General features: G+C 50.1%; 1 protein-coding gene and 1 long non-coding RNA gene across 4 annotated transcripts in view; one reads left to right on the top strand and one right to left on the bottom strand.

Annotated features, from left to right (window-relative positions):
• Positions 1-476: 476 nt before the first annotated feature.
• On the bottom strand, positions 477-21,793 carry RPL11 (ribosomal protein L11). Of its 2 annotated transcripts, XM_045859102.1 has the most exons (7): positions 21,788-21,793; positions 9,681-9,692; positions 4,348-4,498; positions 3,453-3,559; positions 2,095-2,226; positions 989-1,099; positions 477-555 (listed from the first exon to the last, which is right to left on the bottom strand). In XM_045859102.1, the coding sequence occupies exons 2-7, from the start codon at positions 9,684-9,686 to the stop codon at positions 526-528; spliced, it is 537 nt and encodes a 178-aa protein (XP_045715058.1). In that variant the 5' UTR covers positions 9,687-9,692; positions 21,788-21,793; the 3' UTR covers positions 477-525. The 2 variants fall into 2 exon arrangements, with proteins under 2 accessions (XP_045715058.1, XP_045715057.1); XM_045859101.1 differs by lacking the exons at positions 9,681-9,692; positions 21,788-21,793 and adding an exon at positions 5,252-5,380.
• LOC123831837 overlaps positions 5,332-22,664 on the top strand; it is a 33,153-nt gene continuing 15,820 nt past the window's right edge. For both annotated transcript variants that reach the window (XR_006787970.1, XR_006787969.1), the window contains exons 1-2: positions 5,332-5,461; positions 20,267-20,465. This is a non-coding gene — a long non-coding RNA (uncharacterized LOC123831837). The remainder of the gene's footprint in view (positions 5,462-20,266; positions 20,466-22,664) is intronic.

The raw sequence follows: 22,664 nt of genomic DNA, 5'->3' as shown, positions 1-22,664 counted from the left end.
ACCCTCTCCTACACTTACACGGCCTCTCAACAGCATTACAGACGCATTTTAAAGGAAAACCGAGTGAACAGTTAAACCAAAAGTTAACCCCAAGCATCACACCAAAGCCTGTGATCCCCTCACCAGACACCAGTGTTAGTAAAATCTCTAGTGAAGAACAGAATCGGGGTACAGGGGAGCCTCCAGAAACGTGGGAGCACTGCACCCCACCTTTAGTTAAGGCTCTAATCCCAGCCCCAGTCACCCCTTCCCCTCTAAAATCCACTTCCGATGCCTACGGCACCACAGCCCGCCAACAAGGGTGTGGCGGGCCCAGGCAGTGCTGCGAAGCTCAGGCCTCAATCTGCCGGGAAGCATGGGCATCCACTCAGAGGAAGACGGGGTTGTTACCGCTATTCCCATCGAGGCTTTAAGTCGCTTGCAGTCCAAGGACTTGAATACGGCCAGGCTCCTTTCACAGAACACACACAGTAATGTACATTTTACTGAAGATATTTTATTGATCTTTTAGATAGAAACAGGAATTTATTTGCCAGGAAGGATGATCCCATCATACTGAAAGAGAAGAGATTTTATTTTATTTTTTCAGAACAACAGGCAACAGCAAAGATGGCAGCAATGGCTAATGCTTCGTTTGAGATTTCAAATCTGACCCATGAACTTGGCTCTGAATCCCATACCCATTCTGGACTAAACAGGAAGCCAGCCAGTTTTAACAACTGCTACACCATGCTCAACTGCACTATAAACGACGAAAAAGGGGGCTCTTGTTAAAGCTATATTTCCCCCCTTTGAGCTACCAAGCACTCACTGGGGTGGAAAAGCCTGATTCTGGGTGTTCTTTTAAACCATTAACACTGGAAGCCCCCACTTGCCAAGCTGCCCAAATAGTCTATCTTCAAAGAAGCTACCCACCAAATGGCGATAGATTCTGCACCCCCAAACCCCAACCCCACTCCCCGCCACTTCGCCTGAGAATAACCGTTACCTTCTGCTGGAACCAGCGCATGGCCTCCTCTTTGCTGATCCTGTGTTTGGCCCCAATGCAGCCTGTCCTGCGTTTCTTGTCTGCGATGCTAAAACCTGGCCTACCCAGCACCTGTCCCAGGAATAACCAACAGTCACCTAGCCAGCTCAGAGTCAAGGGCAGACAGACAGGACTCACACACGGGAGAGGCCAATCTTCAAGAGTCACTGGTGGCCCAGTGAATTCTGGACCCTTGACCCCAGGGTCCGATGGACCTGTCCCCAGCACCCTGGACGACACATCATTATTGTGCAGGTGGGCTGTGCAGGCTGGAACTTGCCGCACCTCCCCCCTCCCTACCTAACTTCCAGTGGTAGCTAAGGATCTGCCACTGCTGCTTCCCAATCTCCAAAGCACTTTTATTCTTAAAAATAGTATTAAGAACAATCTTACTACATGAGCATTGTAGAAAACTTAAACTCTGAGCAGCACAAACACTTCTCTCCTTCCATCCACTTCAGTTTAAAAGTCCTCAAATTAGGTTTGCTGTTCCCAGACTCCCGGTGAGCACCCAACTCGCATCACTGTTTGGATGTTCAAATCTAACGAGGGCGCTGCCAGCATTCAGGTCTTCTGGTTTTGCTCTTTAGTGTGGTGGCTGGACCCGAGCACTGCAGTAACACGCACGGCCGTTCCTACACTGAAATCCCCACCCGATACAAACCAGCCACATCGCCAAACCCGCCCTCAGGATGGAAGCCCCGCGCAGGGTCCGAGGAGCCCGGAGGGGCCTCAGTCAGTGCAGCCAGATGAGGTGCCCAACACCAGCATTCACATTTTCAGTTCCCTGGCTGGACGAAGCAGCTTCTTCATCCACCCTTAAGCCCGTACCGGTGGCTGCTAGATCCTAGTCTCTGAGCTTCACGACAGCAGTGATCTCGTCTACCTAGCTCTGTGCTGCATCCCTACACACATCGCAAACAAGGTACATCTTCCAAAGGGACAGACAAAGGCAGACAGCACTCAAAGCTTCAATCCAACTCTGACATCCAAACACCACAGGTGAAATAAAGGAGCGGCAGGGTCCACGCCCCTCACACAGAGTGGGAAACAGCAAGTATTCATACCACGTAGAAGTCCAGGCCATAGATACCGATGCTCGGGTCATATTTGATCCCCAGATCGATGTGTTCCTGGATCCCGAAACCAAAGTTTCCAGTGTCTGAGAAGTTATTTTTTCGTAACTCGTATTCTCGCACCTGAGGAGATAAATGTAGCAATCACACTCCTTGTCAATGCAAATTCCCCTGAAAGAACTAGCTTAGCTTTTAGCACCTAGCACCCCAGAAATACAATTCGATGCAATTTGGCCAGAAACAAAATCAGATTTCCCCACTACATCAATCACATCTCAACTATGGATTTCACAGACCTTTCCCAACTTTCAAAGTGCAGGGCCAAACCCAGAGACAGAATCGAAGAGCATAGTTCCACCCTGCCAAATGCAGGGTTAAGCTTCTCTAAGGAAGAGCCCTCAGAAGTTCGGACACACACACACACACACACACACACAGACGGCCAACAGGTACATGAAAAGATGCCCGACGTCACCAACCATCAGGGGTAAGTAAATCAAGACCACAACGGGGCAGCACCTGGCACCAGCCAGAACGGCTACTACCAGAAAAAGACAGCGGGTGTTGTCAGGATGTGGAGGAAAGGAAACCCTTGTGCATTGCTGGTGGGAATGTGCACAGGTGCGGCCACCGTGGGGGGGAAAAAACCAGCATGGAGGTTCCCCCCCAAAATGAAAAGGCACATGCAACCCCAAGTTCACGGTAGCATCATTTACAACGGCCAAGATGTAGAAACAACCTGAGCGTGCAATGATGGGTGAATGGATAACTATGTGGCATATGTCCTCGTGGACACACAGTGGCATACTCCTCAGCCATTAAAAAAGAATGGAATCTTGCCATCTGCAATAATGCTGTGGACCTTGAGGGTGTTATGCTCAGTGAAGTAAGCCAGAGAAACAGCACGATTTCACTGATACATGGAATCTCAAAAACCCAAAACTCCTAGATAGCAAAAAACAGATTTGTGGTTGCTGGTGAGGCAGGGTCAAAAGATACAACTTCCAGTTGTGGAATAAGTCAGCCACAAGGATATAACACACACGATAACTACAGTTAGTAATATTGTGTTGTGCATTTCAAAGTTGCTAACAGAAAAATCTTAAAAGTTTTCTCATCATAAAAAATATTTACTTTATACAGTGACAGATAGTAACTAGTTAGGTTTATCGTGATCATTTCAGTATACGCCAATGTCATCCTACTGTACGCCTGAAGCTAACACAATGTTACATGTCAATCATACTTCAGAAAAACACAGTAGACTAGTTTAACTAAAGCCACTACAAGTATCTGCATGCGTGAAGCTTGTGCTCCTTAGCACCAGCCCACGACGGGAGCAGCCTCACCTTCAGACCTTTCTCCAGGATCTCTTCTGCCTTAGCTCCACGGACGGTGCAGTGCACAGCAATCTTTTCATTTCTCCTGATGCCGAAGGATCTGACAGTGTACCTGGCTGCAGGCAGGAGGTGACGAGGAGTCAGGTGTTGCCATACTCCCACCGCCTATTCCCCAGAACACCATCTCCACAACTCCAAAGAGGTGGTAAGAACCTAGCCACACTCCAAGTGGCGGTGTTCTAACCAGTGTCACCTACATCTCTGAACTGGTTTCATCTGTAACAGAAAACAGATTCCACCCCCCAACCCTGGAACTTCCAAGTCACTCAGCCATATTTAAGGAATTAAGAGCTGAGTCATAATGTCAAAGTCTACGGAAGGGTAAGTTCACAACCAGAATAGGCCCCTAAAAAAGGAAGATGACCACTGTGTCTACAGAAAACAAAACTTTAGGTTAACAATAGCTAATGTTCACTAACACCTTACTGTACTGTCATCCCGGTTTAACAGACAAGGTTTTGAGAGGCTCACCTGGGTTTAGATCCCAGCTGACAATGCGAGGTGCGATTTGGCCCCAAGGACCTGCCATATCCCACTACCCTGAAGCAACACAACTTTACCCCATTCTCACGTAGCCTAGGAATGCTACCTGCTAATCAGACCCACTAGCACTCGCTGCTTCCCCAGCATTTCCACTCTCTGTCATCCCTTACTAGGAAAATCTGTGCTTGGGCCAGCCCTAGTCTCTGCTCACATAAAACATGTACTCCAATGCCACCAGCAATCCTAAGAGGAAGACACTTCCTGGGCTGCTCAGGGAGATAATGCTTTCAAGGGATGTCAACTGTCAGTGTCAAAACGGGCACTGAACAGGCTTGAGACACACCCCACGCCTGCCACTTACCTTTGGAGAACACGGGGGTCTGGCCCGTGAGCTGCTCCAGGACCTTGGCTGCCCGGGTCAGTCTGTCTCCACTTTCCCCCACGCAGATGTTGAGGCAGAGCTTGCGGATGCGCAGTTCGCGCATGGGGTTCTCCTTCTCGCCTTGATCCTGCTGTAAGGGGGAAGCGCAGCGGTCAGCACGCTCAACCCGCCACAGCTGCGAGCGCGGTGTTTTTATACTGCGCATATTTATTTCTGCTCATCCCAAATCGTACCGAACGCCCTAAAAATGTAGTGTCACTGTGTCTGCCGGGGAGGCATGGAGGAAGAAGACAGCTCAGGATCTAGTCTCTCTTCCTCCGCGCACGGAATGGGTGAACACGAACTTACAACAGGTACCGAGTGTCAAGGTTACGGGCAAATACTGAGGGTGAGCGCCACGAGGCCCAACGCGGAGGGTGACGGGGAGCGCCCCGTTATAAGGCCGATGGGAGAAAAGAGAAGTGATGGGGAGGAAGGAAAAGGAAACACGTGATTGTGGCACCACGTCCCCAGCTCGTTCCGAAGCAGCTCCCAGGCTGCGGCAAAGGGCCGGCCCCTTCCCTCAGCAGAGGTCCCGGCTGAGGTTCCCTAGCACCGGCCAAGTCTCACGTCCCCAGGACCGGACACAGGTCCGGACCCCGTGGCGCAGACCCATTCTTTCGAGCCGCTCGCTCTCGCGGCAGCCTCCGGGCCCGTGCTCCTGAGCCTCCCGGAGGCTGTCCCGGGCCCGCTCCTGGGAGGGTAGGTGAGGGGCGAAAAGGCCGGTTCGGCGCTCTGGGCCCGCATGGCTCTGAAGTTGCAGCTCGGCCAGTACCGAGGGCTGCCCGGCCGGCCGCGGATGGAGGCGGATGAAGGGGCGCTAACCCGGGTCTCAGACACTCACCGCCATGATGAGAAACAGGAAGAGGAAGTGAAGTTTCCGGACCGGGGCCTTATGGGATAGGAGGCGGGCTCTTCCCCCGAGCTAACCAGAGAGATGAGGAAGAGGAGGAGAGGCGCGACTGGAGCGGCGCAGCGTCGGCTTCCCGGTGGTGGACGCTGCTAGCAACTGCAGGCGACGCTGGCCGACGGACCGGACTCGGGTTTCCCAAAAGTAGGTTTTAAAGCCCCCACGCCCCCCTTGCGCCGCCCAGTCTCGGGACCTGGTGAGTTTTGCGTGATGGCACTGCCAGAACTACATTAAATTAATTATTTAAATTATAAACAAATAATTTATTCCCTCAGTTTAAACAAATGGCATTTATCCAATTAGAACACAGTGGCTTGAAACTGAGTTGTGAACACAGACAGATGCGGTCCTGTCTGGGTTAGCTAATAACTAACCTGGGGAAGGGTACTAATTACACCTTTCGACCTCAATTTTCCGTATCTTTAAAATGGGTGCGTGAGATTGTGAAAATTAAATGAGTTAACTGTGTAGGTAGAGTACATAGTAAGTCCACAATAAGTGGTTACTCTTGTTAATATGAACCCATTGTATCCACGCAACCCCCCAAAAGTTAGACATGGTGTGTAATTAAGAGAGGGCCATCCTGCAGGCACTGAGACCACTTGCAGATTCGTCTCTGACAGACGAGGACCCCCATCCCTGATTTACACGAAAGCCTTAGCAGCAGGACCCAAGGGGGCGCCAGGATCCACATTCCAGGCCCACGCTGACCTTGAGCCGTCAGCCAGTTCCTTTCACAGGAACCAGTGGGAAAGAGCATACAGGACTTTGGTGGGAAAGGAGCCAAGCCTCTTTCTTCTGCTGCCACAATCCCCTTCTCCCATTGCTAGAGGGGAGGTGGAGGCTCCTAGGACACATTTTACCCTGCAGGATGAAAGGGCACTCTGGGAAAGCCGGTCTGATGGAGGAAGGCAAAGGGCAAAGGCCTCTCCTTTGAGCCTCCTCCTTCAAGCATCCACTGGCTCACCCGGAGCTGGGCCCTCCGCCTGAGCTCTAGCAGGGAGCAGAGCCAAGGGAGGGGCTGCTTCAAAACTTGGAGTAAGAGACAGCTGAACGCAACACAGGATCCTGGATTTTCTTTTGCTGTAAAGCAAGTTGTTGGGATAATTGGCAAGATCTGAGTAATGTCTGTAGGCTTCAGAAATGTACCCATGCTAATTTAATGCTCTCATCCTGATTACTTAACTGGCTCTGTAAGAGAACATCCTTGGGTTTAAGAAATACACATTTGGTTTTGGGGTAAAGGGACATCATCTCGCAGCTTACTCTCAAATGGTTCAGAAAAAAAATATTTTAGCTAGAGGGATAAGGATGAAGTCAATGTGGTCAATTTAAGATTTAGGGAGTCTAAGTGAAGTGTGTGTGTGTGTGTGTGTGTGTGTGTGTGTGTGTGTGGAACTTCATGCGACTTCTCTGTAACTCTGACATTATCACAGTGAAGTTAAGAAAACAATTTGAGGGAAACATGTCCCACAGAAAGATGAAACAGAGCACATCCTCCAAAGTGCAGTCTGGGAGAATGACAGGAGGCTTTGGAAAAAAATTAATAAGCATCTTTCTATAAATAATTCAAACTTGTAAGAAAAAATAATATATCCTCTTTTTACAGAGGAGATAATTGAGGGTTGGAAGTGGGTTGCCCAGCCCTAACTGGTGTGGCTCAGTGGGCTGGGCTTTGTGCTGCACACTGAAAGGTCACGGGTTCAAATCCCAGTCGGGGCACATGCTTGGGTTATAGGCCAGGTCCCCAGTTAGGGGCATGTGAGGGGCCACTGGTTGATGTTTCTCTCACACATCATGTTTCTCTCCCTCTCTTTCTTCCTCCCTTCCCCTCTTTCTAAAAGTAAATAAATAAATAAAATCTTTTTAAAAAAAGAAAGGAAAAGAATTAGGTTGTCCAAGGCCCAAGCCAGGAGTTGATAATGAGGGAAATTTCCCACTCAAACACCAGCCTCATCAGCGAGGATGAGTTCTTCCATTAATTTGATGAACTTGGCAGCTCACTGGCCAGCTCAGAGGCCTGCACAAGCCTATGAGGTTAGCATCAGCTCCATCTTAAAGAGAAGGAAACTGAGGTCTCCAGTGTCACAGGTATTCCTTGAGAGCTAAGTCTCAACCCTAAATCTATCCAGTCCTCTGACTGAATGCTCTGTTTTCCTTTTAGCATCTAGAACATGGTAGCTGCTTAATGAATTCTCAGAAGGACATAAAAATAAAGTCCCTTTATCTCAGCTGAAATATGTGATAATACCTAGGGTGTGGGGAAATGGGCTTCAAAGCTTCAGGTTTCTACTCTAACATCATTATAGAGGAGCCCCCCTTGAGCACCTGATATAGAGTAACTCACTCATATCATGCCCCTTCACCTTTCCTTAGCTTTTTCTTAGTACCTGTCATTTTCTGCTATATTATGTCTTATACCCCCTCCCCGGGCAGAACTGCATCTCAGTCGCTGTGAGCACCCTCAGCACCAAGGACAGTGCCCAGCGTGCAAACGTGCAAAGTCCATCCCAGTGAACACTGCCAATGGCAGTGCTAATCTTTCTCTAGGACAGTTGGGCGGTCTGCATCACAACAGTCCAAAATAATTCCTACCCTTCGTTTTGTTAAAAACTTATTTTAGTTAAATTGGGGATACATGCAAAGATATGTTCACCAAGAGGCTTATGGCAGTTTTTAGTAAAATTAGAAACAACGTTCTTAGAAGTAGATGACCTTGGGCTATTACTTATCTATATACTGTGGCCCCAGTTTTCTTATTTTACATTCAATAAAAAGCCTTCTCCATGGGGTTGTGTATATGTAAAGTGCTTAGTCTGGGCTCTGGCAAATAATTTCACAAAGTATTAATCATTGCTTTTATTTAATAACAAGTATGGCTACCACAAACTACTGTACCTCTGAGAGATGCAATACAAAACACCCAGTAACTATTCAACATGTTTCAATGGCAAGGAAGATTTAAAAACTAAAAAGTGTTATGCATAGTTGTGAGTCCTAAGGCGATGACCAGAAAGAGCTGCGTGAAAAACAGGTTATCCATCTGTGAGCCATAGGTTGCAGTTTATGCTTGATAGCTACATGAAATGCTCATTTGAAAATGTTAATTACTTTTATGATCAGAAAAAGATAGCTAAGTACCTGTTGGGGGATGGGCTAAAAATTCTCAAGTCAGTTATAGAAAACGTAGGCTTGCCCTGGCTGGTGTGGCTTAGTGGGTTGGTCATCATTCTGCAAACCGAACAGTCACTGGTTCAATTCCCGGTCAAGGTACATGCCTAGGTTGCTGGCCAGGTCCCCGGTTGGGGGCACTCGAGAGGCAACCAAACCAATCAATGTTTCTCTCCCTTTCTCCTTCCCTTCCCTTCCCTTCCCTCTAAAAATAAATAAAAGTAAAACATTTTTAAAAAATAAAGAAAAGGTAGGCTTTAGGCAAGTGTAGTAAGTAGAAGCAGTTGGCATTTGAGCACCAACTGGCAGATGAACAGATGCTCACGTGGATGGAGTCTCTCGTGTTATTCTCACAACCCCATGAAGTGAACCCTAAGGTCCAGAGTGCTGATACCTCAGCTGTCCATCTACTACAGGCAAGGGGTGGAACTGGGCCTTGAAGCTGAGGCCAGAGCTACACTTCCCTGGTAGGGAGACAGTCACGTCGAAGTGTTAAGCCCTACCGGATCATGGGGTCTGTGAGCACAGTGAGGTGTCTGAGGCATGTTTATTTTGCCCTCACGCTGCCTACCCTGTCTTAAGAGGTAGGTCAGCTGAGATGCTTTGAACATTGGCTAGAATTCTAGACTGTGCCAGCACTGCCCGACAGAACTTTCTGCAACAATGGAAATATTCTATAATCACACTGTCCAAAATGGAAGTCACATATTGCTGTGCATTTGAAATGTATGTAATACAACTAAGAAATTAAAATTATTTTATTTAATTTTAATAATTTAAATAGCCACATACTGGGTGTCACATTGGACAATGCACTTTTCTGCTTACCAGTTGTGTAGTTTTCAGTTACCTCTGTTTGTTCATCTGTGAAATGGGGATCAAATCAGGTTTCCCATGGGAAGGGGGCCATTCAGTGACTGGCCCATAAGCACACTGTAAATCCTGGGGGCTAAGTGCTAAGAGAAGCTCAAAGACTTTAATGCGTAGGTCCCATGTAACCAGCCCTGGCCCTGTTAGCCCTCACCTTGGTGCTGGCTTCTAGCATATTATCCACATGCCAGCCTGAGATGGGTGCACGGGTGACAGCCTCAGCACTGTAGCCGATCTTCTGGATACAGGTCTTCTCCTCCTTGCTTACCACCTCAAAGCACACACCCCTGCGGGGCGGCTCTGTGATGTCCATCTTGTTGACCGCCATGATGAGCTGCTTCACGCCTAGGGAGTGGGCCTGCAGTACATGCTCATGGTTCCATCCGTTCGTGGAGGTGCCAGCCTCAAATTTGTGTACACCACTCGCCACAATCAGTATAGCACAGTCCACCTGGCCCAAGGGACAAATAAAAGAAGGCCCAGCTCAGATCCAGACTGGGACACCCACTGCCCATCCCCAAAACAAAAACAGCCCTGGCTGGTATGGCTCAGTGGATTGAGTGCTGGCTTGCGAGCCAAAGGGTCGCCAGTTGGATTCCCAGGCGGGGCACATGACTGGGTTGCAGGCCAGGTCCCCAGTAGGGGGCACTCAAGAAGCAACCACACATTGATGTTTCTCTCCCTCTCTTTCTCCCTTCCTACCCTTCTCTCTAAAAGTAAATAAAATAAAATCTTCTAAAAAACAAACAACCCCCCCCAGGCCCTAGGCAGGTAGCCCAGTTGGTTAGAGTGTAGCCCCATACACCAAGGTTACAGGTTCAGTCCCCAGTCAGGGCACACACAATAAGCCACCAATGAATGCATGAATAAGTGAAATCAATGTTTCTCTCACTCTCTTTCCCTAAAGAACAAAACAAAACAAACAACCCCCCCACACACACACACGCAAAAAACTAACAAGGACACATACATACAATGAAACAAGAACAAACTGAAAGAAAAGCAGTCATCAGTTACTGAGTTGGCAGGTGTTTCTTGAGCGCCTACCTGGCATCAGGCACTGAGTCTGGGCGTCATGCACATTGCCTCATCCGGTCTGCACAACAGCCCTTTGTGGGGCGTAATGAGGAGGGAATGGAGGCTCAGAGGAGCCGAGGGGCTCGAGCTAGGGCTCATAGCTGGTGAGTGGCAGAGACAGTGTGAATCAGGGCCTGTGAGGTGACGGTGAGCTGGGTCTCACCTGTGTCAGCACAGCTCAAGCGAGGAGATTCCTGGGTGGGGACCTAGCGACCCAGAAATATCTCGCCCTGTCCTGGGGCGTGACTCAGTTATTCTGGCTGCAAAAGAACAATGCAGCCTCTCCACAGCTGCAGCAGGGAGGGGTGGGTTGGGAAGGAACACCCTCCAAAATTAAAAAAAACAAAACTAGAATCTCTCACTATTTCTTCTTTTCCATCTTCTTGGGATTTCTTCTATAAAAAGCCTTCCTGGGCTAAGGGAAAATTGTTCCTCTCCTACCTCCATGGAGGAGGTTGGAAGGCGTAGGAAGAGGAGGAGGCAGTACCCAAATCAGGTCTGGAATCAAGAGTTCACTTTGCAGCGACCTCATCTTCATATACAAAGATTTCTTTCAAATCAGTAAGAAGAAGTCCTGCTAATACACAAGCAGGCCAATAAACCAAAAAAGAATAGTCAACATTTCTCAAAATCAAAGACATACAGATTAAAACAACATATACTTTTTTACCTTTCAGGTTTTCAAACAATAGAAAACTACAGAAACCGTTGTTGAGGAAGATGTGGGAAAATGAGCACTCTTGTATTTTGTTGATGGGAGTTTCAATAAACACAAACTTGCTTTGCAGGGCATTTTGGAATCTAAAGCCTTAAAATGTGCATCCTTTTGACTCAGTAACTTCATTCTGGGTATTTATCCAAAGGAAATATAATTGCAGGGGTATCCTTTCTAGAATTACTTACAACCCAGGAGGGTCTGTGCGGTGGGCTGAGGTTGCCAGGGTGCTGGGGCACTCACAGGGCTTGGGGCAGCTGCTGTTTCTCTACTGGAGGAGAAACATTTCTGTAGTTCCCAAGAGTCTCAGACAGCAACCCTGCCTCATATACGCAGTATGTACGCACGAGGAGACACACGACCCCAGGCACCGGCACCCTTTGCCCCCTCCCTCAGCCGATGTCTACTCCAGCATCCTGTGGCCCCTTTTGTTCTACTTCTCATCAATCCCTTCCTCCTGGGAGTCACACTTCCTGGGTTCAGATTCCAACTTCATAGTCACTTGACCTTGGGCATACTACTCCAACTCTGATACAGCTCCTCAACTGTAAATGGGGGTAATAATCTATCCTGCCTCTGGGGTCACCGAGAGGGTTAAAGGTGATGTCCCTGCCAAGTGCCTACTTACTACCTCAGTGCCTGCCCCTCCAGAGTGGGAGCTCAGCCGTCATCACTCACATTTACCTTGGCCTCGCTCTGGCCCTGCCTCTCCCGCTCCCACTAACTGTCCCCCCCCCCATCTGGGCCTCCTTTTTCTCAAACCCTTCCGTCTTCCTTAACCTGAGACCTAGAACACTTGCAGGGTTGGAGAAGGAGAAAGGGCAGCCATTCCCCAAACCGAGATGCTGCCTGGCTGAGATTCCCAAGTGGGGAGGGGCTTCTGCCAGCCTGAGAACCCAGCATAACCCGGGGCAGATCCCCAAGTAAACGCTGCCCAACAGAACCCCATCGCAGACTCTCCCGGGTAGGCTAGGCCACCGCTGCAAGCTGTTCCCTCATCTGTGAATCAGAAAGGGAGGGCTCCAGCCTAGATGCCCCTAAGATTCCCTTAGGGGACACTGGGGGCTGAGCCCACAGTGGGGACAGTTGGGATGTGGCAAATATTTCACGAACATGGCTTGGAATCCTGGGAACTCCTCTGCTGAGCCTTGGTTTCCTCATTGGCAGATGGACGCCAGACAATAATGCCTGCTTACTGTCCTCTCAGAGCTGGTGGGAGGAAACAACGCCGAGGAGAGGGACAGAGAAAGAGAATTGGGTGTGCCTGGCACAGGAATGCGCACCTTTCCACCACCCGCTGAGCTCCACATCGTGACCAGCAGATGGCGCTGTTGTAGCGCCAGTAACTCAACCCCAGGTCCCAACCCGTCGCTGCCTGCCTGTGCTTGGATGGGGACATTTGTTGTTTGTGGCAGAACTCAGTCTGGAGTGTTCATTGAGAGCCCAAACTTGGCAGCCAGCTGACCCAACAGACTGAGTCTACCCCTTTAAAAAGGCAGTGTGACTTTGGGTGACTAGCTTAACCTTTCTGAATTTCCACCGCCCCATCTGTAAAATGAGGATGGCATCTCCCCTTCTGGAGTTAGGCAGGATTGCTTTGATCTTGGATGCAAAGGCTTCTGCACCACCTGCAGGGCCCCCCCCACCCCACCCCACCCCCGTACTCAGTAACGTGACTGGTACAGCGGGCCTGAGAGGGAGAGGCACCGTCTCCCTCCCGCCCCTCCCAAGCTGCCCCAAATCGAGCCCTGCCTCTCCTGCTCCCACTAACTGTCCCTCGAGGAGTTTAATAAGTGGTGGAAGTGCGTTACCCACGTCCGCCCCATCACCAGGCCTTCGCTCCTGCCCTCTGTCCTCTGTCTGGAACACTCTTCCCCTCCCTGTTTCATGACTTCCTAGGAAATTTGGGACCTGTTGGGTTTTTTCCTAATTGCATTTTAAGCCTTATTGAGATAAAATTTATGTATAATTGATGTGATAAATTTATATACATAAAATGTACCCATTTTGAGTGTATTATTCAATGATTTTCAGTATGTCTACCAAGTTGTGCTCAAGACTTTATCTTTAAAATCTGATCTCTCTCCGGAGCCCAGACCCTTTATCCAGTGCCCCGTGGCATTGTCGCTTGGCTGGCCCCTGGCCCCTCTAACTCAGTACATCCTTAGCCAATGTATCATCTTGCCTCCCCCTCCTTTCTCGTCTTCCAGCATTTGCCACCTCCCTTCCTGGCTTCTTCAGGCTAGCAATTTCACCTTTCATCCCTGTGTTCTCAGCACTTTGCTGAGGACCTGGCACTCAGTAGATGCTCAATAAAAATTTGCTCTATGCATGAATGAAATAAACAGCATCATCCTGCTATGCAAGTGTGCTTGCTCATGCCCCTCATCCCACCTGCCAATCACCCTGTCGACTCTGTTGACTGTGTCTACAGTCCGACCCTGCCTGGAGCCCTGCTGCCCCAGCCTCACACTCCTGCCCTCTGCGACGGTGGTGGCCTCTTGCCCTCCCCCCATGTCCTGCTTCAGTCTCCCCCTCCCTCTGGTTTCCCTCCCCCTATCTGGCCCCAGAGTGACCTACCAGAAAAACACATCTGATCTCATCCTCCTCACCCTAAGAACATGCTGCCCACTGCTACAGTGAAGTCCAGCTCTCCTGTCCGGACACAGCAGCCCTGCAGGCTGTGATCTCAGCCTCTCTGTCCAGCCTCGGCCTCATCCTTCTCCCCTCTCCAACTCTTCCAGGCCCTGGTCACCTCAAACCACAAGAGCAGTATGACACTGCGACTAAAAAGCAGGTCTGGAGTCAACCTGGCTGTAGTTCACATCCTCCACGGCTGCATCCCTGTGAGCCTGTTTCCTCATCTGTCGTATGGGAATGATAAGCGCACCGACCCCTTAGGGCAGTGGTAGGGATCACATGAGATGATGAAGTACAACACTTGGAGTGGGACTGGCACATGGCCAGTACTCAACAAAAGTTCATTTCAAATCACCACAGGCTCCCCAAACCCACACAAGTTTTGTTCCTCAAGGTTTGTCTATAGGAGCTGTATTTCCCCTTTCTGTCCACCAGGGGTGCTGCAACCCATCCCACAGTCCAGGGCACGTCAGCTCCATCTAGGAGGCCTGCCCCAGGACCCCTGAAGTCAGCTTTAATAGACCATCCCCATTCACAGAGCTAATCTCACAAGGGCCCCTCTTGCCAGCTCCCCCAGGGCAAATCCAACACCAAATCATTTATCTCTCAAATCTCTCCCCTTCTCTGCGTGCCCACTGCCACCTCCCTTATACCAGCCACTCCAGTGTCCGCCCTGCTCCCACTCTGCCCCTTCAGTGTTCTTCCCAGAATGGACAACCGCTCTCACCACCCCTCCCCTGCAACCCTTCATTGGTTCCAAAGTATAGTCCGCCGCACGCTGCAGGCTATGGCTCCTCCCCAGCCACACAGTGTACCCATCCCTTCCACCCACTGGGTCCCAGCCACACTGGCGCAGGAGCACCCTTCCCCTCCCACCTCAGGGCCTTGGCACATACTGTTTCTTCCACCTGGACCCTCTTTCCCTACCCTTTCACCACTTATTAAACTTTCAGACCCTGATCTCCTCAGAGATATCTGTGACCCTCTGATCCCCGCTAAATCAAGATCCCTCACGATATGTTTTCATAGCACTCTGTGCTTCCTCCTCTCAGCCCTATCACAGCTCGTAATTATATATCTGAGTGGCTATTTGATGACTGTCTGCTTCTCCCACTGACTCTGAAAGCTTCCTGAGAGCAGAGGCCGTCTTGTTCCGTTGGGTCCCTGGTGGCTTGCCATGTGCCAGTGGGATGGCTGGTTGGAGTTTGGCTGTTTCCTTATGTGTCCCTTGCGCTCCCTCGTCAGGCCCCCAAGGGAAGGGCCATAACCCATGTCTGTATTCCCGGACAGACCCCCTACCCCACCTTGGCCTGGAACATACTAGGGGATCCCCAAATGTCACATGGATGAAAGGTAGCATCGTTTTCTGGTCCTTCTAAGGTCGGCGTTTTAACTATGCTTACAGAAACTATGATATGTTGTGATGAAACATTAATAATGATGTCGGCGGTGGGCACGGGAGCGTGTTCGTTGACCCTGACCCTCTCCGCAGACCTGGCGGCTCCCTTTCCAGCCCTGACCAACCCTGTGGGGTCAGCAGGGCAGTGTCAGGATTTTCTCGCTTTTACAGAAGGGAAAACAGAGGTTTGGGAGGATTAAGTGGCATTCCCAGAGCGGCTTAGCTGGGCTCAAACCCAAGCCTTCGGCGTCCAGGCCCTCTGACGCTCCACTCCAAACCCCCAAGCCCGGACACCGAGCTCCATGAGGGCAGACATCACACGTTCTCGCCCCACTGCACTCGGGCTAGCGCAGTGCCCGGTCAGGAGGGAGGGGCTCCTGGTGGCTGTGGGATGGACGCACAAGCGAAGGGATGCCTCCTTAGCTGCAGGGGCCAGACCCCAGGCCACCCCCTCCTTCCAGAAACCACCCAGAGATGCTCTCTCTAGTCAGGCCTCTATCTCAGCGCCCAAGGTGGGAGGAGAAAAGGGGCCGGGGCGAGAGGAAGCAGAGTCACACACAACAGCACCTCCTGAGGACAGAGCACTGCATACATGTTGCTGTAAGAATTTATTCAAGCCCAACTGACAGCACATACGGAGGAGCGAGATCTCAAATGCTCTCCAGCACTTTACGGTTCGCAACGCCCTCACACTCTCTGGCTCTTCCCGAGATCTCAAGGGAGCTCTGCAAGGAGCAGGGCAGAAAAACAAATGAGCAAGAAAACAAGAAAGAAAAGCCAACGTGTATTCTTTGTAAACAACTTAGAACTGTGCTGCCCGATGCAGCAGCCACTTACTGCACGTGGCTATTTTAATTTAAATTAATGAGAAGTAAATGAAATAGAAAAAGTTAATTCCTCAGTCTCACTAGCCACACGTGACGTGCTCAGCAGCCACATGTGGCTGGTGGCCACTCATTGGACAGCGCGGCTCCGGGACATTCCCATGTCCCGTGGGGCCGACTGATCCACAGCTCACAAATGAGCGGACGGGAGGGGAAAACACCTGCGATTCCACTTCCCAAAGAAAACTGCCGCTCACATTTCGGCGTGGATATTTCCAGTTTTTTCTATGGGCAGGCATCGTAGGTTGTTTTTGTTTCGTTTTTTCAAAAATGGCTCAATACTGTACAAACTGTCTTATGGCCTGTTTTTTCACTTATCAAAGTTCTATACATATCTTTTCTATAATAGCTTTAAAAAAAAAACAGTTGCACAGTATTTGTGTGACTACCACAATTGATGTATCCGATTCCCTATTCACAGTTATCTGTGTTGTCTTCGTTTTTTAAAAATAAACTGTCAGGGCAACTATTCTTTTTAAAAATTTATGTAAGCATTTTGTGTGACGAGAGCTGCACTGCGTTTCACAGTCTCTTCATTATCTGTATACAAGCAGTAGATACTCGTTAGAGAAAATTAAATGAAACACATAAAGTAAAAAGAAAAAAAAAGTTCCCAAATCACTCTACTCCAAAATAACCACATTTTCTTTCAACTTTTTAATCATAAGATTTTTTCCAAATGCAGAGAGAGGTTAAAAGAGTGACAGTAGACACCAGCCCCACCCCACCCCCTCGTGCCAACAGCTGAAGCCACCACATTTTGGACACGGTGGCGCCCTCTTCCGAGCATCTTCCTGGGTCTGAACACATACACATACGCAAAAATAAGAGTGACATCACGGTTTACGTGTTGTTCGGCACTTGTTTAAATTTGTACTTTTTTTAAAGAATTTATTTATTTTTAGAGAGGGAAGGGAGGGGGAGAGAGAGAGAGAGAGAAACATCAATGTGCGGTTGCTGGGGGTTATGGCCTGCAACCCAGGCATGTACCCTGGCTGGGAATTGAACCTGTGACACTTTGGTTCGCAGCCCGAGCTAAATCCACTGAGCTACACCAGCCAGGGCTAAATTTGTACTTTTAACAGTGCATTACAAATATCCTCAAGTCTTCCTGAATAGTTTTTACAGCATCATGGTCAACGTTCTTGGCCAATGGCCCCTTAGTAACCACTGAATGGAGCTGTGACCGTTCCCATAACCAGCCCCCTGTGGCCGGACATCACTGTTCCCAACTCTTCACTGTAATGAAAACACGAATGTTCAGTGAACATCCCTGTCTTTTGCCTTTGGGTGATGACCTGAGGGCGAGTCCCAGGCTGGAGGGCGATTCAGGAGAAGGACACACCTTCCACGATGGCCGTGCCAATTTACGCGTCCACTGAAAATGCGCGAGACTCTCTGGTTACCCGCATCCTCACCAGTGTTTTCACACGTTAGGGCAATTGTGTATTTGTGGTGAACGGTCTCATCTCTGCCTCCTCTCCAGAGGAGATCTCGGTTTGATTGCTCCTTTTGGAATTTCAGGCCCTAGCAAAATAGTTGGCCGTGTGAGGGATGCTCTTTAAACGCAGGTTGAATGCATGGATGCCCCACCACACAGACTGAGCCCAGAGGGGCAGGACGCCAAGAACACAGTGGAAACCCATCTCACTGCAGGCAGGCTTTAAAGTTGGCGCAGAAATGAAATACCCCATAGTGTGTTTGCTGAATGAGCAAAGGTTCGAAAACCCTGTAGGAACATGCCACAGTGGAACTAACAAATACTTTCCCCGTTATTCAAACATTTTTATTCACTTAACGTATATTTATTTAGCATCTACCATGAGCCAGGCACTGTTCTGGATAATACAGCAGAGGATGTAACAAATCCTCTGCCTTTTGGAGCTGACCTTCTAGGGGGAGACAGACACATGACGAACAAATCAACAAAGACTCGTTTAGTGTGTCCATCGGATGGCGAGCAGCTAGGAAGAAAAGTAGAGCAGGAGAGGGGCTGGAAAGTGGCAGGGAGGCGGGAGGGAGGATGGGCTGCCGTTTTATGTGGCGTGGCCAGGGAAAGCCTCTTTAGTGATGAGCGAAGGTGAGCCCTGTGGATGGATAAACGGGCCGGAGTGGTCCATACTAGGCCGCGGTAACAGCAAGTGCAAAGACCCTGAGGTGCAACTGTGCTTGGCTGCTCAGAGAGCACCCGGGACGCCCGTGCAGCTGAGGGGAGGGGAGGGCAAGCAGGAGGCAATAAGGTAAGGAGGGGTGTGCACTGCAGATGTTGGACCTTCTGGGAATGGAAAGGTGTTGAGATTTTCTTTGAAGGAGAAGGGAGCACTGAAGGGTTTGAAAAGAGAAATAAAGTCCTTTGACTCATGTTATTAAAAGATGTTGCTGATTGCGTCTCATCCTTTCAGCTAAGATCAAGTGTAAAAGGTGTTGCTGACTATGATATGGAGAATAGAGCATGGGGGAGGGGCAGAAGCAGGGTGCTTCGTTGGGAGGCTGTTACACAAAATCCAGGCCAGAACAGAGGGTCCCTCCGACATGGGTAGTAGCTACGAAGGTGGCAAGGGTCAGATTCGGGACGACTTCAGAAGGCAGGGCTGGTGGTATTTGTGCTGTGTCAGATGTGGGGGTAAGAGACAGGAGTCAAGGACGACCCGGGCTGTGCCCTGAGCAACAGGAAGGACAGAGTTGCCCTTTGCTGAGCTGGGAAAACCAAGGGAGGGTCAGGTTTGAAGGTAAGTATTAAGAGTTCAGTTGTGGCCATATTCAGTTCGAGTTTCTCGTTGGCTATCTGAGTGGAGATGTATGATTCTGGAGGTGAGTGGGAGAAGCAAAAGAAGACTCACCAGTACACAGGGTGTCTGTAAAGCCTTGGGAGGGATGGGAGCTACTAGGGAAGTGAGCCGGGGAAGTGGAGGGGCCCCGGGGCCAACTCGCAGGGACGCCAGCACGGGGACCTCAGGCAGATGAGGGAGAGGGGACTGAACAGGGGCCCTGTGAGGTGGGAGGGGAACGGAGCGAGTGGGGCCCAGAAAGGCACAGGACAGATGTGCACCTGCAGGAGGGCTCAACCGCCTGGTCAGATGCTGATGGGGAGGGCTGGGAAGTGACCGTACATTGGGCAGCACGAGGTCACCGATGACCCCGACAAGAGAAGTTTCAGTGGAGTGAAGGGGGTGAGAGCCCAGCTAGAGGGGGTTGAAGGGACAAGGGGAAAAGGGCAATGAAGACTGTTGAACCAGAAAGCTCTCGGGGAAGTTTTCCTGTGAAGGGAAGCGAAGAAATGCGTCCTTGGCCGCGTGTGTGCACACGCATGTTTAAGGGAGAATGAACTGGCAGGTGATTGGGTGCCGAAGGGAGTGAACCAGCTGCAGGAGAGGCCGGAGGAATTGCTGGGTGATGACCTGGGGGAAGCAAGAGGGACCTGGGGTAGTGCCAAGCGGAGGGAGCGGTCTTAGAAGTGAGCACCTGTGTAACCGGCGGTGGCAGAGGCAGAGAAACTGATGCAGATGATGCTGGCAAGTGAGCGGGGGGCGAGCCGGGGGTCTGGGAGGTTTCCTCCCATTACTTCTGTTTCCCCAGTGAAAACAGCAGGTTCTTTCTCTGGTGGCGTTACAGAAAGCTACGGCTTCCACAGACCGCCAGATGGAATGGTGGGCTTGTACTTAGGGCCACAGAGTATAAAAAGCCTTTGAACGCCTGGATCATACACAGCATAGAAAGAGCCCACACTCTGCTGGGCACTGGGAAACTGGGACCAACTGGGGGACTGTGGCAGGTCACAGTATATAGCATGTCCCCATCAAGGTGTGGGAGCTCACGGGGCGGGTTGGGAGTGTAACTCCGTAGCAGTGATTGATGCATATTGCTCTCTCTTCTCTCCTCCTACGTGTGTGCTGAACTGCGTGTGTGTTAAATGCACTGTGATGAGGACCCCACTGTAAGTGGCGCAGCTGGAACCTCGGGCCTCCCGTCTCCAGGCCAGTTTCCGCTCCGCCGTGCTACTCCGTCTCTCACCACGTGTCGCTAGGGAACCACTGAACTTCAGGGTAGCGAGTAGCCTGGACAGGCCGAAGAGCGAACAAGGGTCTAACTCAGAGAAGCCCGCGACAGCAGAGCTGGGCAGGTCCCCGCAGGTCATCTGGCCCGGCCGCCTTACTTGCAGGCGTATCTTACCACCTCTGTGTTTCATTCCTCAGGTCAGGCTGGAGAGGTTCGGCACCACCCAAGACCACTCAGCAGAACCCTCATCACCCGCCCACCCCCATCTTCTGGCATCATCATCTTCCTGGCAACTGGCCCGTTTCGGTCACTCCCTGCCGTCGGCCCGGTCCCGTCTCATCCTCACGGCCCCTCTGAGGTGCTTTTGTGTACAGGTGGGCAAACCTCACCGAGCAGGTAAGTGCCACCTGGGGGATCTTCGCACCTCTGTACAGCTAACTGACCAGAGATCTCACACGGGGCCGATAACCCTCACCCACGAGGCAGAAGGGGGCTCCCCTGGGAACCCCAAAGCAGCGCATTTCAGATCAATAAAGGGAAGTTTTGCTTTGCACAGAAGGGGTACTGACTAAAAATACTAGTGGCTACGGGAAGTATTTAGATGAATTCATAGATAGTTGATCTTCACACGGCCGTTGAAATGATCTTCTAAAAACATAGACAAGGCCACAGCGATCCGCGGTCCACAGCCCCTCGCTGCCCTCAGAGCAGAGTTCAGGCTCTTCACCAGGTGACTCCCCCACCCCCCCCTCCTGCCCTGCCCTCCCGGCTGGCTCCGCCCCGGCCACCCTGCTCGCCTCGAGTTCCCGTGGACACGCGGTGCTCTTCCTGCCCCAGAGCCCTTGCGTGTGCCCTTTACTCTGACGGGCCGCCCTTCGCCCCAGCGGCTCTTGCTCACCCTCCACACGTCAGCCCAAAGGTCACCTGCTCCTGAGGGCTTCCCCTGCATGACCACTCAGCTGGGTCGGTGCCCGGCCAGTCTCTCTCGTCGTTTTTTGGGTTTCTCCCTTGCCTTCATCACAAGCCTCATTATTTAATTAATTAATTATTTTTTTTTTTTGTCTCCACCTCCTTCCACTGGACAGTGAGCTCCATGAGAGCAGTGTCCTTGTCTGTCTTTTCATCCCCCTGTCCCCTGAACAAGTACCCTGCTGGCATGGTACCTGTCATGTACTGTTTATTCAGCGCTGACTGGGCTAGGTATAGTCCTAAATGCTCTTGTATGAATTAACTCCTTCAGTGCCTACACATTAACCCTGTGGGAGAGGTACTGTTAGCTCTTTTTTTATAGATAAGGAAACTAAGGTATGATTTGTTAGAAATTTACCCACGGTCACAGCTAGTGAGTGGCAGAGCAGAGATTAAAATCCAGGCAGAGGGGCTCCAGAGTCTACAGTCTTAACCACAGCTCCCCGCTCCCTCTCCAGTACTTACTGAGGCTGTCAGTAAACATTTGAGGAATGAATGAATGAATGAAAGAATGAATGAGAGGCAAAGAGCTTGGGACAAAGGGCCCTAGATCAGACAGAGGTGGGTTTGGGACCCGGCTCTGTCTCCTGTGGACCTGGGTCTCAGGTTCTCACTCTGTTAAGAAACAAAAAACTTCCCTGAGAGTACTTCAAAGCAATAGGAAATAACTAAAAACCTACTTTTTAAAAAGTGGGTGAAACGCCTAAACAGGAAGTTCACTGAAAAAGAAACCAGAGTGCAAAATAAACAAATGAAAAGATGCTCCATCTCATTAAGGAAATGCAAATGAGGACTGACTTCTCCGGGACAGTGATTGGGACAGTGATCGGGACAGTGATCGCACTAAGTGCCAGTGAGGCTGTGGAGCAACTGGAACCCCCATCCGCTGCAGCAGAGGAAGGGGGAGTGCTCTTCGGCACGAGCCCTCCGGGAAACCATCTGGCAGCACTCGCACAGCTACACGTGTGCATTCCCGATGACACACACCTTCCACCTCGGGTGTGTAGCGTAGAGAAACTCCGACACATGTGCACCAGGAGACATGCTATAAGAGTGATCATAGACCTGTTCTGTCCTGTGTGGCTCAGGTGGGTGGATGTCATACCACAAAGCAAAAGGTCATTGGTTTGATTTCTCATCAGGGCACACGCCTGGGTTGCAGGTTTGGTCCCCGGTTGGGGTGTGTGCAAGAGGCAACTGATTGATGTTTCTCTCTCACATCGCTGTGTCTCTCCTTCTCTCTCTTCCTCTCTTCTGCTCTCTCTAAGAATAAATAAGTAAAGTGTTTTAAAAAATGATCATGCCAAAATACTAGAAACAACCTACATGCCCATTGACTGGAGAATGGTGAAGGTACCTGAGGTTTATTTATTCAGTGGAGTATTACGCAGCTGAAAAAATGAATGACGGCTAAATAATGCAAAATCGTGTATGTGGTGCAGAAACATAGCAATGCATGAAAAAAAATCAAGCCAAGGAGAAATGTATATACATTATACTATTGATATAAAGGCCAAAAAGCAAACAAAACAGTGTGTTGTATAGGATCCATCCCCATATGGAGACACTATCTTTTTATTCCAAAGCAATGAATGGGGACCACAAAATTCAGGGTTGCATTGTGTT

This window comes from Phyllostomus hastatus, unplaced genomic scaffold, assembly GCF_019186645.2.
Source record: "Phyllostomus hastatus isolate PE091 unplaced genomic scaffold, TTU_PhHast_1.1 phas_scaffold_182, whole genome shotgun sequence".
NCBI lineage: Eukaryota > Metazoa > Chordata > Mammalia > Chiroptera > Phyllostomidae > Phyllostomus > Phyllostomus hastatus.
Note: the sequence above shows the minus strand (reverse complement) of the source record. Positions and strands in the feature narration are given on the sequence as shown.

Excerpts from the sequence above, each read along its gene's own strand:
- RPL11 (XM_045859102.1), bottom strand. Across the intron at positions 3,560-4,347 it reads GACCCCCGTGTTCTCCAAAG|CCAGGTACACTGTCAGATCC; the intron begins GTAAGTGGCAGG and ends TCCTGCCTGCAG. Across the intron at positions 1,100-2,094 it reads ATGGCCTGGACTTCTACGTG|GTGCTGGGTAGGCCAGGTTT; the intron begins GTATGAATACTT and ends TTCCTGGGACAG.